Below are 14,297 nucleotides of genomic sequence, written 5' to 3'. Positions count from 1 at the left end.
ACGCTAGGGTGAATGCCATCAGGTCCTGGTGATTTGCTACTGTTTAGTTTATCAATTTCCTCTACAACCTCATCTACTGAAACCTCAATTTGGCTCAGGAGTGCATCTGGTAACAAAATTTCCCTCATCTTCCACAGTGAAGGCAGATGCAAATAACACATTTAGTTTCTCAGCAATGGCCATGTCATCCTTTAGCACCCCTTTTACACTGTGATCACCCAAAAGCCTAAATGACTCCCTGGCAGGTCTTTAGCTTCTAATACATTTAAAGAAATTGTTATTGTTATCTTTTGTGTCTTTAGCAAGTTTCTTCTCGAATTCTCTCTTGTCTTATTACAGATTAATATTGGCCTTGCCAGTGGTTATGCACTTTTTAATTTCCTATATTAGAATCTGACTTCCATTTTTTGAAAGAAGGCCTTTTTCTGCTTATTGCCTCTGCAATTCTGCCATTAAACCATGCTGGCTTTCTTTTAGTCTGCTTTCTTTTATTTATTTATTTATTTTTATTTGCAGCATGCATTTGCTCTGTGCCTCTAATCTAGTATTTTTAAGCAATTCCCATGCTACCTGCAAGTTCCTCATTTCTTTAGGGCCCCCTTTTAACTTCTAACTAGCTTCCTCATTTTTGGTATAGTCTCCCTTTTTTAAGTTCAAGGCTACTGTGGTAGATTTTATTGTCTCTCCTCCTACATGGATGTCAAACCCAATTGTATTGTGGTCACTACCGCTGAGTGGCTCAATAACACTTATCCTGTGCACTACTTAGGACTAGGTCAAGAATGGCCTTTCCTCTTGTAGGATCCAGGACTAACTACTCCAGGGAGCAGTCTTTTATAACATAAAGAAATTTGGTCTCTGTAATCCAGCCTGATCTTAGACTGACATTGTCTATTTGTTAGTAGTTGAAGTTGCTGTTATTACTGCATTTTCTACTGTCGCAGCCTCTCTCAATTCTCTTAGCATTTCAAGCTTGCTGCTTCCATCCTGGTCTGGGGGTCGATAATATATCCCCAGATGTACTTTTTTCCATTGAAACCTGGGGTTTCTATCCACAAAGATTCTATGGTTCCTCTCTTAGTGGTTTAAAAATCTACTGTATTTGATTCAATGCAGTTTTTGATTTAGAGTGCCACCCCTCTACCAGTGATACTATCAACTGCCAAAAGTCTTCCTCCTCCTCTTATTTCTTCTTCTACACTAAAGGTTAGGAAGTAAATATACATTTTAAGGACAGGAACTTAAAATATGTTATTACGCTACCGTACATGGTGACAAAAGAAACACATATATCCATGTGCATTTCATGCCATGGTTTAGTTCTGATACATTTTACCATTTATAATTTTCTAAAACTCCTTGATCAACAATCCTGAAGGTGATGAAAATCTCACAAAATGTTTTTATTTTGAAATTTTAAACATACCACCTCCATATTTTATGGTATTTCCACCTGTAGTCAAAATTACGAAGCGTAGTCTTCCAAATTTATAATCAGAGAAATATATAATTGTCTTTGAAAAAAGGCATAATGTAACATTTCAACCCTATTTTCATAAAAAAACATATTTTCACATATATTTTCATATTTTACCCCTTTCATACCTTTCACACTTCTGCAAATCCGTTTTCTGTGCACTGGCCCTTTCTGAGGGATGCAGAAGTGTTCTGTCCAAAAACGTGTAACCAGCTCTACACATTGTTTTAAGTTGCTAAAAGGTCATGTTTTGATCCTTAGTTTGGCAAAGTTTTGAGTTTGATTTAAAACTTACCACCTTTAAAACTTGAATTTTTCTTGTCCCCAAAAATGAGAGTGTATTGTAATGCATCATACTGTATTAATGATTTGGCAGCATTTTTAAACATTAAATGGCCAAAGGATTTTCAAAAAATTTGCAGAGGGAGGAAGCAGCACCAAAAAGTGGAAGTTTTATGATGTGTTAATTTGGGGGAATGAGAAGCTTTACTTGATAGAGTCATGCCATCTTAATTAGGACATTTGTGACAATTAGCATGATTTACCAAAAACGTTTAAAATAAAAAAATGAGCCATTGTATTATGTCATAATAATAGTTCTGCTAAAATATTGAAGATAAAGAGATGATCTGGAATATAACTCTTCAATCTGTGCGTGTGTATGAGTGAATGAGAGAGAGAGAGAGAGAGAGAGAGAGAGAGAGAGAGAGAGAGAGTGGGAAGTTTTACTATAGGGTAAATTTGGAGCACATGTATGATACACAACCCTATTTCATAGTAAATCACTCAAATACAGGGTAAAGTTAGTCCTGGAAAAGTGTGTAATAACTTTACTACTCCCCTAGTCTTTTTCATTCTGAGGGAGCCATTTGCTCTGCAAACCACTCTCACCATTTTATGGCCAGGTAGGCACTGAAATAGGATCTGTTGTAGGCAGTCAGCTTGAGACAGCTAACACTGCTTTCACCTTTTACTGCAAAGTAAATTTACTAAAAATTATAATTCAAAGTACATTTACTTTCAAACAATCATGATATATGTCTGCACCCACATTTATGTATTGGCCAAATTTGTGATCTGGCAACCTGTAGATAGCTGGAAACCAGTCAACCCCCTCACATCATCTCAGGGATGCTCTAACCCAGGATTTTTCAACCTTTTTGGGTCAGTGTACCCCCAGTGGACAGTAGAGTCCTCCAGTGGCCAGATGAATGGGGAGGGGGGCAGTGGGAGAGCCCACAGCCAATCGGTGACCATGCTGGCAGCACTGGAAGTGGTGGTAGCGGTGCCTGCTGCCGAGTACCCCGAGGCCATCCCAAGTACCCGCTGGGGTACACGTACCCCTGGTTGAAAACCCCTGCTCTAACCTATAGTACCTGCTAACACCACCAAATGATATGTATGTCTGTTGGAGACTACTGGACTCTAACAGCACTCTGACACCCATGCCAGTAGACTCTTCTGCTGCTTACGGAGATTTATAGATATTTTCTGACTTTGAAATCATGCAGAAGGTTGACTAAGATTTGATTCCATCTGCCTAGAATCTTGACCATGTATATTTCATAAAAATGATATTTACTGTAGCATTAATCAATCATTTATTATATAATATTCTATAATTATGTTTTGAAACATATGTAATGAAGACTAATGGGAATGTAAGATTTTACCAAGTAGTTCAAACTCAATAATTAATCATCAGATTTAAAATGGCATGCTGTAGTCCTTTATTATTTCTCAATTAAATGCATATTTAATGCATACTTTAATATTCAAAACTAGAGAATCATGTCAATTTGCTTTTACAAGATTATAAGGACTCAAAAGCACATACTGTCTGAAGATATGGTCCCTGGTGTCATAATGATGGGTCATACCAACAAAGACTTAACTCATATTGATATTCTTTTAACAAAACATTATAAAAAAAAATCTAGTTCTCTTATTGCAGACTCACTTTGAACTCCATGGGAGCGCACTATTTTCCAGGTCTCTGAAGTCACTTCTTTTACATCCACTTGGTAATGATGAATGGGGACACCTCCATGTGAGTCTGGCTTATTGAAAGACACCTTGGCAGTAGTCTGTGACAACTCTAGAATTTTCACTCCGTAGGGACTGGACGGCACATCTAGAAAAGAAGAAACAAACATCAGTTTTATTGAGCACTAGTTATTAAATAATCCACAACTAGTATCTGAAAATCTCTCTCAAATAGTCTACATTTTCAAGAAAAAAATAGGCTATAAAATATTTCATGCATACGATTTCAGAACACTTTTTATTAGTTGAGTTTATAGTAAGTTCCATAATATGAAACCAGGGGGAAATGAAACACATTTTCTTATATGAGCAATTAAACAATACTCAAATTGTGTTAAGAGCATAATTCCATTTCTGCAAGGAAATTCTTTCACATTTGTCTCTCTTTCATCTTTCTAACAGCGAACAGTCAGAGGAAAACTTAGGAGTATCTGATTATTTAGTTTACTGTATAATTATGTAAATGAGGATTAAAAAAAACTTTACATCAAATACAGATATAAGAAACAGTTGTGTCTCACTAGGTCATTCAGATTTGAAAGTCTCCAAGATTAAGCAAACAAAATATGGAGATGTTCATATGACACCATTTAGCCGTTTTTATTATTTAAAAAACCCAAAACACGGCAGCTGAGCACTCATTTCTTTTTGACAGATTGGACTCCACAGTGTTATTAAGGAAACTTTATATAAGGTGTCTTTTCTTATTTCAGATAAAGGATTAACTTGACAATTGTAGGGATTAAATGTTTTGTCTGTAATTAAAAATACTGAATGGGTTGCAAAACAGAAAGAACCCTAAAAATATTAAGCAAGGGTTCACATTATTGAGATTCTAAGATATGAAATAAAAATTAAAAATTGATTTCAGAGTCAGAAGCAGAAACACTATATTACAACATATCCCACATAACAGGAAAAAAGATACATTTTAAGGATCTTCACAGAGGTTCTAGCTATGAGTGTTATAAATATAAAGAAGTATAGGGGCAAGGGAGCATTTTTGTGTTCTGTGCAAAAGTCCAACTATTTTTAAGTATGATAGATTTTGATTTGGTTTACATGTAATTTACTTCTTGCTTGCATATTTGATGTGATATTTCACATTACCTTGCAACATGGGGAAAATGCACTTCCTCTTTCTGAGTAGCATGGTACAAACGTTAACAAGGATACACAGAAGTTTAAAGATAACTAACATTTATCCATTTACTATGCCAATCACATAAACTGAAGACTTTTAAAGGGATATAGGACTTCTGGAATGAAATAATCAATCAATCAATCTGAAATTCTATCAAATATTAGTATCTGAATTAATATAAGCCAAAAATGGAAACAAATGCCAAAAATTAAAGTACAAAAAGATTATTTAAGGGCACATTCATCTTCCTAGCTCTCACACAAAAGGGAAGATTCAGAATCCTAAAATGGTTGCTATCCTTAAATCATTAAGGACCTGATCAAAAAAGCACATTGTTGCTTAAGATTAAATTTAAGAGTCTACAGGCATCCAAGTTTTGCCAGAAAATTTGGCAAAAATTTGCCTAGAGTTCTACTGGATAAGCCCTACTAAAGTGATGGCAGTTCTGGGCAGAGTGCCTTACTATCCAGCTCACATTTAAGTCATTCTGGAATAGAGAAACCAGTCATCTCCACATACAAGTCCCCTGAGAGGTCCAGTAAGTAGGCATACTTCTTGCATGTCTAGGACACACTGACTGTAGTAAGTATAGCGGAAAATAGGGAGTCATGGCTTTTATTAAAAAATATGACCAGAAGAGGAGGAAAAAGTGGTCACCAGTAGTCAGAACACTTGCACTGGAAACAAGTGAGGAGACACAGTCTGACAGGATTCAAGCTATCAAGCAATATTGGGACAGGTCCAATAGAAAAAAAAATGAGAATGGTGCACTCCAGAACACTTGCTGGGAAAAACCCTGAGAGAAGTGGATGCAGATCTGCCCAGGAAGGAGAGATTACTATTGCTAAGTGAAATAAACACTGGCCTATTCCCTTTAATGGTCAGCAGCACATCCCATTTCATCCCTCTTTTACCACCACTCTGTTGTCCCTGCTGTTCCTTGCTGCTTCAGGAATCGGGGGAGCTCTAGAGCCACTCCTGCTCCATTCCTGCCAGGGCTTCAAGGAGCAGCTCCAGAGAGAGCCAGATTTTTTTTTCATAGATGTTAGGGTCGGAAGGGACCTCAATAGATCATAGAGTCCGACCCCCTGCATAGGCAGGAAAGAGTGCTGGGTCTAGATGACGCCAGCTAGATGCTTATCTAAACTCCTCTTGAAGACCCCCAGGGTAGGGGAGAGCACCACCTCCCTTGGGAGCCCATTCCAGACCTTGGCCACTCGAACTGTGAAGAAGTTCCTCCTAATGTCCAATCTAAATCTGCTCTCTGCTAGCTTGTGGCCATTATTTCTTGTAACCCCCGGGGGTGACTTGGTGAATAAATACTCACCAATTCCCTTCTGTGCCCCCGTGATGAACTTATAGGCAGCCACAAGGTCGCCTCTCAACCTTCTCTTTGGCTGGGGACAGAGGCAGTGGACAAGTTCTTTCTCCCTGCCTAGCCCCTTTGGGTGCTCCTCCAGCAAGGGCAGGATAACCCATTCACCATGGGCACCATGGTTGTTGTCACTGACCAAATCTGGCTTTGCATGCAGCCACTTCCTGCAGCTCCAGCTTGAGTGGGACATAAGCCTCTGGAAGAGCAGCAGGTGGATGTCCCTGCACCCAGAGGCATGAGTAAAGAGGATGATGGGGGAACGGAAGGGCAGGAGAGGGGAGGTCCTGCCAAGAACCTAAGGGAAGGGAGGGACTGCTGAAAGTGGGGTTCAGGATTCTTATGTGCTTTGGGGACTGAAAAGTCATGGCAGTTGTTTCCTTTGCATAGTCTGCCTTTTTTTTTTTTTTATATGTGCGCAGAATACATTATGATACACATGGCACATTGAAGAAAACATCCCAGGCATAGACAGGAATGTCCTACATCTTTTCCTCCTGGAGAGCTGAGTGCAATTGTTTTGAGACATATATCATGCTCAGTTCCTTTTCAGTATTGAACATCAAATACATTCTTGTTAAAAACTAGTACTGTCCAGAATAAATAACAACATGCCAAAATGTTTAAAAGGAACCTACTTATGAAAGTGTGAAACCCACTTGAACAGTTACTCATAATAGTATATTAAATGCACATCCTGTAAAGAATGCCACTTACAATTTAGGAACTTTTCAGCATGACAAAGCAAATTTGACGCAGTTTTATATATGCATACAGTGAATCATCTGATGTAAATAGGACAAAAAACAAAAGTCACTAGCCACAATTAAGAACAGCTGCTTTATTTTCCTTTGAATAAAATAATTTAAGATATCTACTATTTCTTTCACATTGTATAAATATATTCCTTTTCCCCAATGGCAAGCAAAGAGACAGAACATCAGTACACTGAGTCCAGTGCGAACTCCAGTCCAATCTTGGAGTTATGTAAAGAATATTAATTAGATACTATAAGGGGCTTATGACTATGTCCCAGATCCACATAAACATTAAGCATGTACTTAAGCATCTACACATGAAAACTTGTTAACTCCTACTAAGAGTTATGCCACTTCAGGTAAGGGCTAACTCTGGGCTGTGCTATCCAGATTGTGTTAGGACAGGGGCGGGCAATTATTTTGGGCAGAGGGGTGCTTACTGAGTTTTGGCAAGCCATCGGGGGATGCATGACAGGCAGCTGGGGACAGATAATTATTAATTTTCTACATTTTTTAGGGGCCCTGCGGGCCGGATAGAATGGTGTGGCGGGCCGCATCTGGCCTGCGGGCCGCATTTTGCCCACCCCTGTGTTAGGATAATTTCCGTCTTCTCCACGGAGAGAAAATGAGAAACTTGCAGTCCAGGGTGCACTACTCTGAGCCCTGCTCCCCACCTCCTGCTTCATGAACAAATTTTCTACCCTCCCAAACTCTTCTGCCTAGGAACTGCTTGGGAGCAGGCTGGGCTCTGCTAGTGCCAGGAGGGGCCATGCAGTGATCAGAACTTCACACATGACAGGTAGAAGTATGGAGGTTGGGGCCTTCCTCCACAGGCCCCCCCCCATACCTGTCCTGGGGTGAGGTGTTTTGTGGGGGGGGGGGAAGAGTACTGTGCTTTGAGGGGCCCTCCACCACCCCCTGCTGACCTCACCTGAGGCCCCCCAGTGCAATTTTAGGCCCCCAGTCTTCCCTGGAGAGGGTTACACCTTTTGCCTGGAGGTAGGCAAAAGCCATGGAAAATTTCAATTTACCTCAGTTCCTTGAGGTTAATTGAAATCTTCCTAAACTGCTTGTCCCATTTCCCCCCAAAGCTGCCAGTTCTCCCTTGGGTGCTGTAGCTTTCTGGGGTTTAGCATGGAGGTAACATGAAGCTGTGGGGAGGCATGCTTCCCCACTCCCTATAGCTTCATTCACTGTGTCTCCCAGTTCTATGCTTCCAACACTGAAACCCTTCTCTCCCATGCCTTTCTCACTCAGAGCAGGAACAGAGCCCAGGGGCACCTTGAGACATATATCGTTTGATTCCCCAGAGACAGGTAGCAGCAGTGCACCTGCACCACAGCTACTTGTCCCTGGGGAATGCCCAGACTACACATGCTTTGACATGTCAAGTCACCCCAGGGGCAGTAGGGGAGGCTGGAGCCAACACTGTGCTGGCCCCAGAAGCCTTACCTGGTGTCCTGGGGGCCTTCCAGGGCTGCAACGATGGTGGTCCTGCCCAAGCATGCACTGTTTTGGTTTTTTTTTCTCTGTTTTTTTTTTGATTCCTGGATATCCAGCAGTCAAAAAAACCCATGGGGAAAAAAAACATCGGAGCAGCACATATTCGGGCAGCACATTCTTGCAGTATGAAGAATGCTGGACTGTGTTGTTCATGGCACTGGAAATGTGACTGTGGCACCACATACTGCATGACTGTGCTCATTTGGATGTGCCCCAGGTGTCCTGACTTCTAGCCATGCTCCTGCTTGCCAGCCCTCTAGTGGCAAGTCAGAGCTATACACACAAGAAATGGTATTAACTCTTACCATGGAACTGTTCACATTGCTTAACATTCCACAAATTTAGTAAGGTCCAAGTATAACATGTAACTTCACCCTCAGTTACAGTTAAACTTAATTTTTACTTAAAAACTTAAGCCATTCATACAGTGTTTCTTGAAAATTCACTGGGAGTTTTTGTCTTTGTCTTAAGGTCTGAGTAAAAACTTTATCCCCTTGGCAGTAAGAACCCACCCATTAGCAAATAGATGTATATTAAAGTTATTTTATTGTGTATTGAGCAGTTAGAAACCTCATTAGAAGAAAGACTATGCTTGTTTATTGCATCATCACTAATAAGTTCAGTTGCTGTCCTGATACTGCTGTAGCTTTGAATGGCAAGTTTCAGAATTGAAATCTAGTTGGCCCTGACCTACTTTGGTAATTCTAATGGAACTACTTTAAATTTGGAAGTGGTGGGGAATAACTATACAAAAAACAAACAAACATATCTCTCCATAGAACAGGATCATAGAAAAGTAGGGCTGGTAGGGACCTAATGGGTCCCTACCAGAAGGCCACCTAGTCCAACTCCCTGCTCAAGGCAGGATCTTCCCAGATTAAATCATCCCAGCCACATGTCTGTCTAACCTGCTCTTGAAAACTTCCACGGATAGAGATTTCACAATTTCCCTAGGGAGGATGTTTCAAATGCTTGACCATCTTCATAATTAGAAAGTTCCTCCTAAATTCCAGTCTAAATTTCTCCTGCTGCAGCTGAAAACTCGTTCCTAGTCATGTCCAATGCGGCCACAGAGAAAAGCCCATCTCCATCCTTTCTATGATTACCCTGAAGGTATTTGAAGACTATTATCAAATCCCCCACAGTCTTCTCTTCTCCAGACTAAATAACCCTGGCTCCTTCAGCTTTTATTCACAGGATCTGTCTCCCAGGCCTCTGATCATTTTGTTGCTCTTTGCTATATTCTTCCAAATAGTCCACATCCTTTTTGAAGTGAGGGGCCTAAAACTGGATGTGGCACTCCAGGTGAGGCATTACCAGTACCAAATAGAGAGCAAGTGACACTCCTGTTAATACAACCCAGTATATTGTTGGCTTTTTTTTGCAACAAGAATACACTGTAGGCTCATACTCAGCTTAGGGTCCATGTCCTTCTCTGTAGTACTGTAGCCTAGTCAGTCATTCCCAGTCTGTATTTGCACATGTGGTTATTCCATCCCAAGTGAAGGACTTTGCACTTGTCCTTGATGAATCCTATTTGATCGATTGTGGGACATTTCTCCAATTTATCCAGGTCTTTCTGGAACCTAGCCCTACCCTCCAGAGTATATATATTTACATTGCTATATTCTTCACTAAGGGAGCAGGCAGTTTAGGTTACAAGAATTTTGCTTATAGTGAAAATCCAAGCATTTATAGAAGCAAAAGCTTCAAAGCACTAGCAACAAAAACCCTAATTAGTAAACTATGAAATGTGAATCTATAGCATGGCTCTGTCTGATCTTATTTTTGAGCACAGCTTGATTCTGTAACATAGGTCATTTATAAGAAGCTCCACCACCAGGAACACTTTCTTCTTACCTGTCTTCATTTCATTAACCCTCATGTACCCTTATTATCATTAGATACAAAATGAAAAAGATAGCATGAGAATTCACTTGTTGTCCATAAGTATAAATTCAGTTTTTTACTTTAGGTGTTTCAATTCCTGCTTTCAATTTTACACATAATGGAAAATGTAAATGTAAATTTCAGATATTTTTTAAATCCATATTTTTTAAACCAAAGTTTAGACAGGCAACCTCTCATTACTTGAATAAATTTACACTATATATGTATACAATGTATATGTTACCATTCTACAGCCAAGAACAATAATTCCTAGAAGGGTGAACCGACTAATTCATTTGGACTTTAATACCTATTGCCACTCCAGGGAGCAAGGCATAGGTATGGCATAGGAGCAGGGCCATGCAGACTCCAGATATGTAACAGTTATTTTCATAATCCTGTCAATCTTCATGAGGAAAGTGGAAGTAACTAGGTTAGATTATACCCTGCATAAAACCCTACCCTACCCTATTTCAAGGTCAGATATAAAAAAAGATTGAGTAGATTGCTGATGAGAACCTACCAGTATTCTAAATTTTTTGTCAGATTTAAGCAACCGTACTAAGACTTACCTGTGTCTCAAGTGTCTACCTTAATTACTGCTTACCTACTCTAGTGCCTGGTCTGACTTCTGATCAGATTCTTCAGTTTCCTGACTGGTGTGGAACTTTTTCTCCTGACCTTCAAATTTGAACTTTAATTTTGGCCCAAACTACTGCTCCACTTGAACCATATTTTGGACTACCCATGGCCTAGTTATACCCTGGTCTTACTGCCCTGCATTCAATTCAGCTTTGTGTTGCTAAACACTGAATTAATTAAAAAGAAAAAAATGTCTATCTATCATGACTTTCACATTAACCTCTTTTGTTTTAAAAAAAATTTTACTCATATCTTAAAAATTTAAGCTTACTCATTGCAATATGAGATTTCATTAAATTTTGTGAAATATTTTTTAAATAGTAAAAATTTAAGAAAAAAGGTATGTGTATATAATAATTAAAGTATTTTTCTCTGCATATTGAGATTTCACATAATATTATGACTAAACTAGATTTGGGCAAGTCTAGGAATGTCTGTGCTCACCTCAGGCTCTGAAAGCTATTGAGACAATCTGCCAAGCTCACCTGGCTTGCCAAGCCTAAGCCTGTCATAAGAGAAAAACAATGTTTTAGTAGACTTCTATATCATAAACTGTGGTTGTGATATAAAATTACTTATAAATAGCAGGAAAAATATTCAAAAATTAATCCAGTTCTGCATTCTTAAAGATGTTTATACAGCAGTTCAAATGCTCAAGCAATGAAAAGGGGAAGATAACAACAGTCTGATATTGTCAGGAGTTGAGCATCTTATTTGAGGTATCCAACAACTCCAAGTCATAGGGATTTCAGAGGGAACTGAGAGTCCTAACTTTCTTTCAAGAAGTTGTGGGCATCTTGGAGGATCAAATCTGAAACTGAATGAGATGCTCAAACTGTTCTTGTAGCTTTACATACTGATTAAATAGCTCTTGTATAACTAGGGTGAACAGGCACAGTTCTCCTGTAATAAGTAAACTATTATTAAAAACAGAATCCTTGTTGAAAAGAGGATTTTTTTCTGTCATCAATACATTTAATCTTTAAAGGATGGCAGCCAAAATAAAGACAATGGCATTGTGCCATACAAGCACTTTTCAAGTTACAGTAAACAGAAATAAAATAATATTGTCTGCCCTGCTAGAAAGCAAAGCAAAGCAAAGCAAAGCAAAGCAAAAAAACAAAAAAAAAACAAAAAAAAACCCAAAAAAAACAAACCCCAAAAAACAAACAAACCCCCCCCAGCAAAACTCCCTTAGAATAATACCTAAAGAAGTCAGTGATTTCTGAAGAACTTAAGCAGAAATTAATTCAGTAAAATAATATATACTGTATTTGGGTGATTTACATTATGAAACTACTATATAATACTACTGAATAATAATATGTTTGGCATATTATAATAATATACATTATCAAGTATTCTGTCTTTCAACATTAGTACTTACAATTACAGCTAGATAGTGGTGAAAACCCTGGCTGTATTAAAGAAAAGCCTAAGAACCTGAATAATGTCAGGATTTTACCTACAAGGAGTAAAATTAAAAGGATAATCTTAAATAAACCAAAAATAAAGCCACCTGAATAGTAAAAGTAGGAACAAACCAGCAGTCAACTGTTAGAATTATGAGATATGAGAATACATCATGGGTTTCTAGGGTTTCAACTGCCCCTCCCAGCCTTAAAGCTTATCCTTCTGAGGGTGTGTCTACATGAGGCATTTACCATGCATCTGACTAATTAGCTGCGCAGTAAGAGCATCTTTACATGGGGGCACTTTAATTAAAGTGGTTCTTGGGAGCTGCTCCAATTAAAGCACCTGCACTGTCTTGTGTATTCAGTGCCTTACACTTCAAAATGGATCAGGGGTGCTTTAACTAAAGCTCGTTCGAGTCTGCTCTGTGTAGTTAAATTCATGCAAAGTTTCTGTACAGAAAGAACTAAAGACTGTAAATTGTTTGAAGCAAAGACAGTTTTTTACCATGTATTTTTACAGGTTTTAGTACAGTGGATCCCTAATATGATTGGAACCTGTGGAAACTACTGCAATGCAGATCCTGCACAACTTTTATAGTTAATTATATTAATAGCACAGTAACTAGTGACACTAGGAGACACTGGGTTTACAATATTAAGTTTGAGTTTGATCACATTTAAGTATTTTGTTTTGGCAATATATAATATCAATGTCAGTATTATCTTGATATAAGGATGACAAGTTTTCTAGTAGACAGGGGAGTAATCAGTCTGTAGATGACCGAGGGGGTTGATCTGAGATCTGCATGTCTGACTACAGATGTGGCAAATAGTTCCAGAAGAAAGGAGTAGATCCTGGTTACATTAGGTCACAGCTCTCCCTTTCTCTCTCACATCTCCATAGATGAGATGTTTCTCTCACCTCCATAGTTTGCTTTGTCATAGAACACAGCACCATTGGGCTGAGTTCAGTGCTTAAGTCTCCTAGTGGACTCCAAGATGAACATGAGCCGGCAGTGTGACGAAGCCATCAGAAAAGCCAATGGCACTTTATCGTGCATCAGCAGATGCATGACGAATAGGTCCAAGGAGGTGATACTTCCCCTCTATCGGGCGCTGGTCAGACCGCAGTTGGAGTACTGCGTGCAATTCTGGGCACCACACTTCAAGAAGGATGCGGAAAACCTGGAGAGGGTCCAGAGAAGGGCAACTCGTATGGTCAAGGGCCTGCAGACCAAGCCCTACGAGGAGAGACTAGAGAAACTGGACCTTTTCAGCCTCCGCAAGAGAAGGTTGAGAGGCGACCTTGTGGCTGCCTATAAGTTCATCACGGGGGCAAAGAAGGGAATTGGTGAGTATTTATTCACCAAGGCGCCCCCGGGGGTTACAAGAAACAATGGCCACAAGCTAGCAGAGAGCAGATTTAGATTGGACATTAGGAAGAACTTCTTCACAGTTAGAGTGGCCAAGGTCTGGAACGGGCTCCCAAGGGAGGTGGTGCTGTCCCCTACCCTGGGGGTCTTCAAGAGGAGGTTAGATGAGTATCTAGCTGGGGTCATCTAGACCCAGCACTCTTTCCTGCTTATGCAGGGGGTCGGACTCGATGATCTATTGAGGTCCCTTCCGACCCTAACATCTATGAATCTATGAATCTATGGAGGATTTTCCAGAGATAGATTAAAGGAGAAAACAGCTTGGTAGATTTGGCTTGCATCCCAATGATGATCATTGAAGACACAATTTTGGAGACATCCAAAAGCAACACTAATAGATGTTATCCAGTGTTGATCATTGCTTGTGTTTACATTTTGGGAAAGTTGCCTACCCAGGTAGGGGAAATGTTCAACATTCTCCAAGGATTGTCCTCTAAATGTAATGCATGGAGGAGCAGCTGGTTGATTTGGGTTGGGTTGGTAAAGTGCCTTGGTTTGTGAGAAGTTGACAGTGAGCCCAAGCATTTCATACACATCACAGAAGCAGTCAAGAATGACCTGGAGCTCAGTAACAGAAGTATTGGTTATATTGTATTTGAAATGTAACCAGTTGATAA

At 39.5% G+C, this 14,297-nt stretch overlaps 1 protein-coding gene across 3 annotated transcripts in view; it reads right to left on the bottom strand.

The window, feature by feature from the left end:
* NCAM2 (neural cell adhesion molecule 2) overlaps positions 1-14,297 on the bottom strand; it is a 569,780-nt gene that overhangs the window by 134,232 nt on the left and 421,251 nt on the right. For all 3 annotated transcript variants that reach the window (XM_019476390.2, XM_019476392.2, XM_019476391.2), the window contains exon 12: positions 3,438-3,611. In XM_019476390.2, coding sequence (XP_019331935.1) covers positions 3,438-3,611 — 174 coding nt within the window. The remainder of the gene's footprint in view (positions 1-3,437; positions 3,612-14,297) is intronic.

Source organism: Alligator mississippiensis, chromosome 1 (assembly GCF_030867095.1).
Source record: "Alligator mississippiensis isolate rAllMis1 chromosome 1, rAllMis1, whole genome shotgun sequence".
NCBI classification, from domain to species: Eukaryota; Metazoa; Chordata; order Crocodylia; family Alligatoridae; genus Alligator; species Alligator mississippiensis.
Note: the sequence above shows the minus strand (reverse complement) of the source record. Positions and strands in the feature narration are given on the sequence as shown.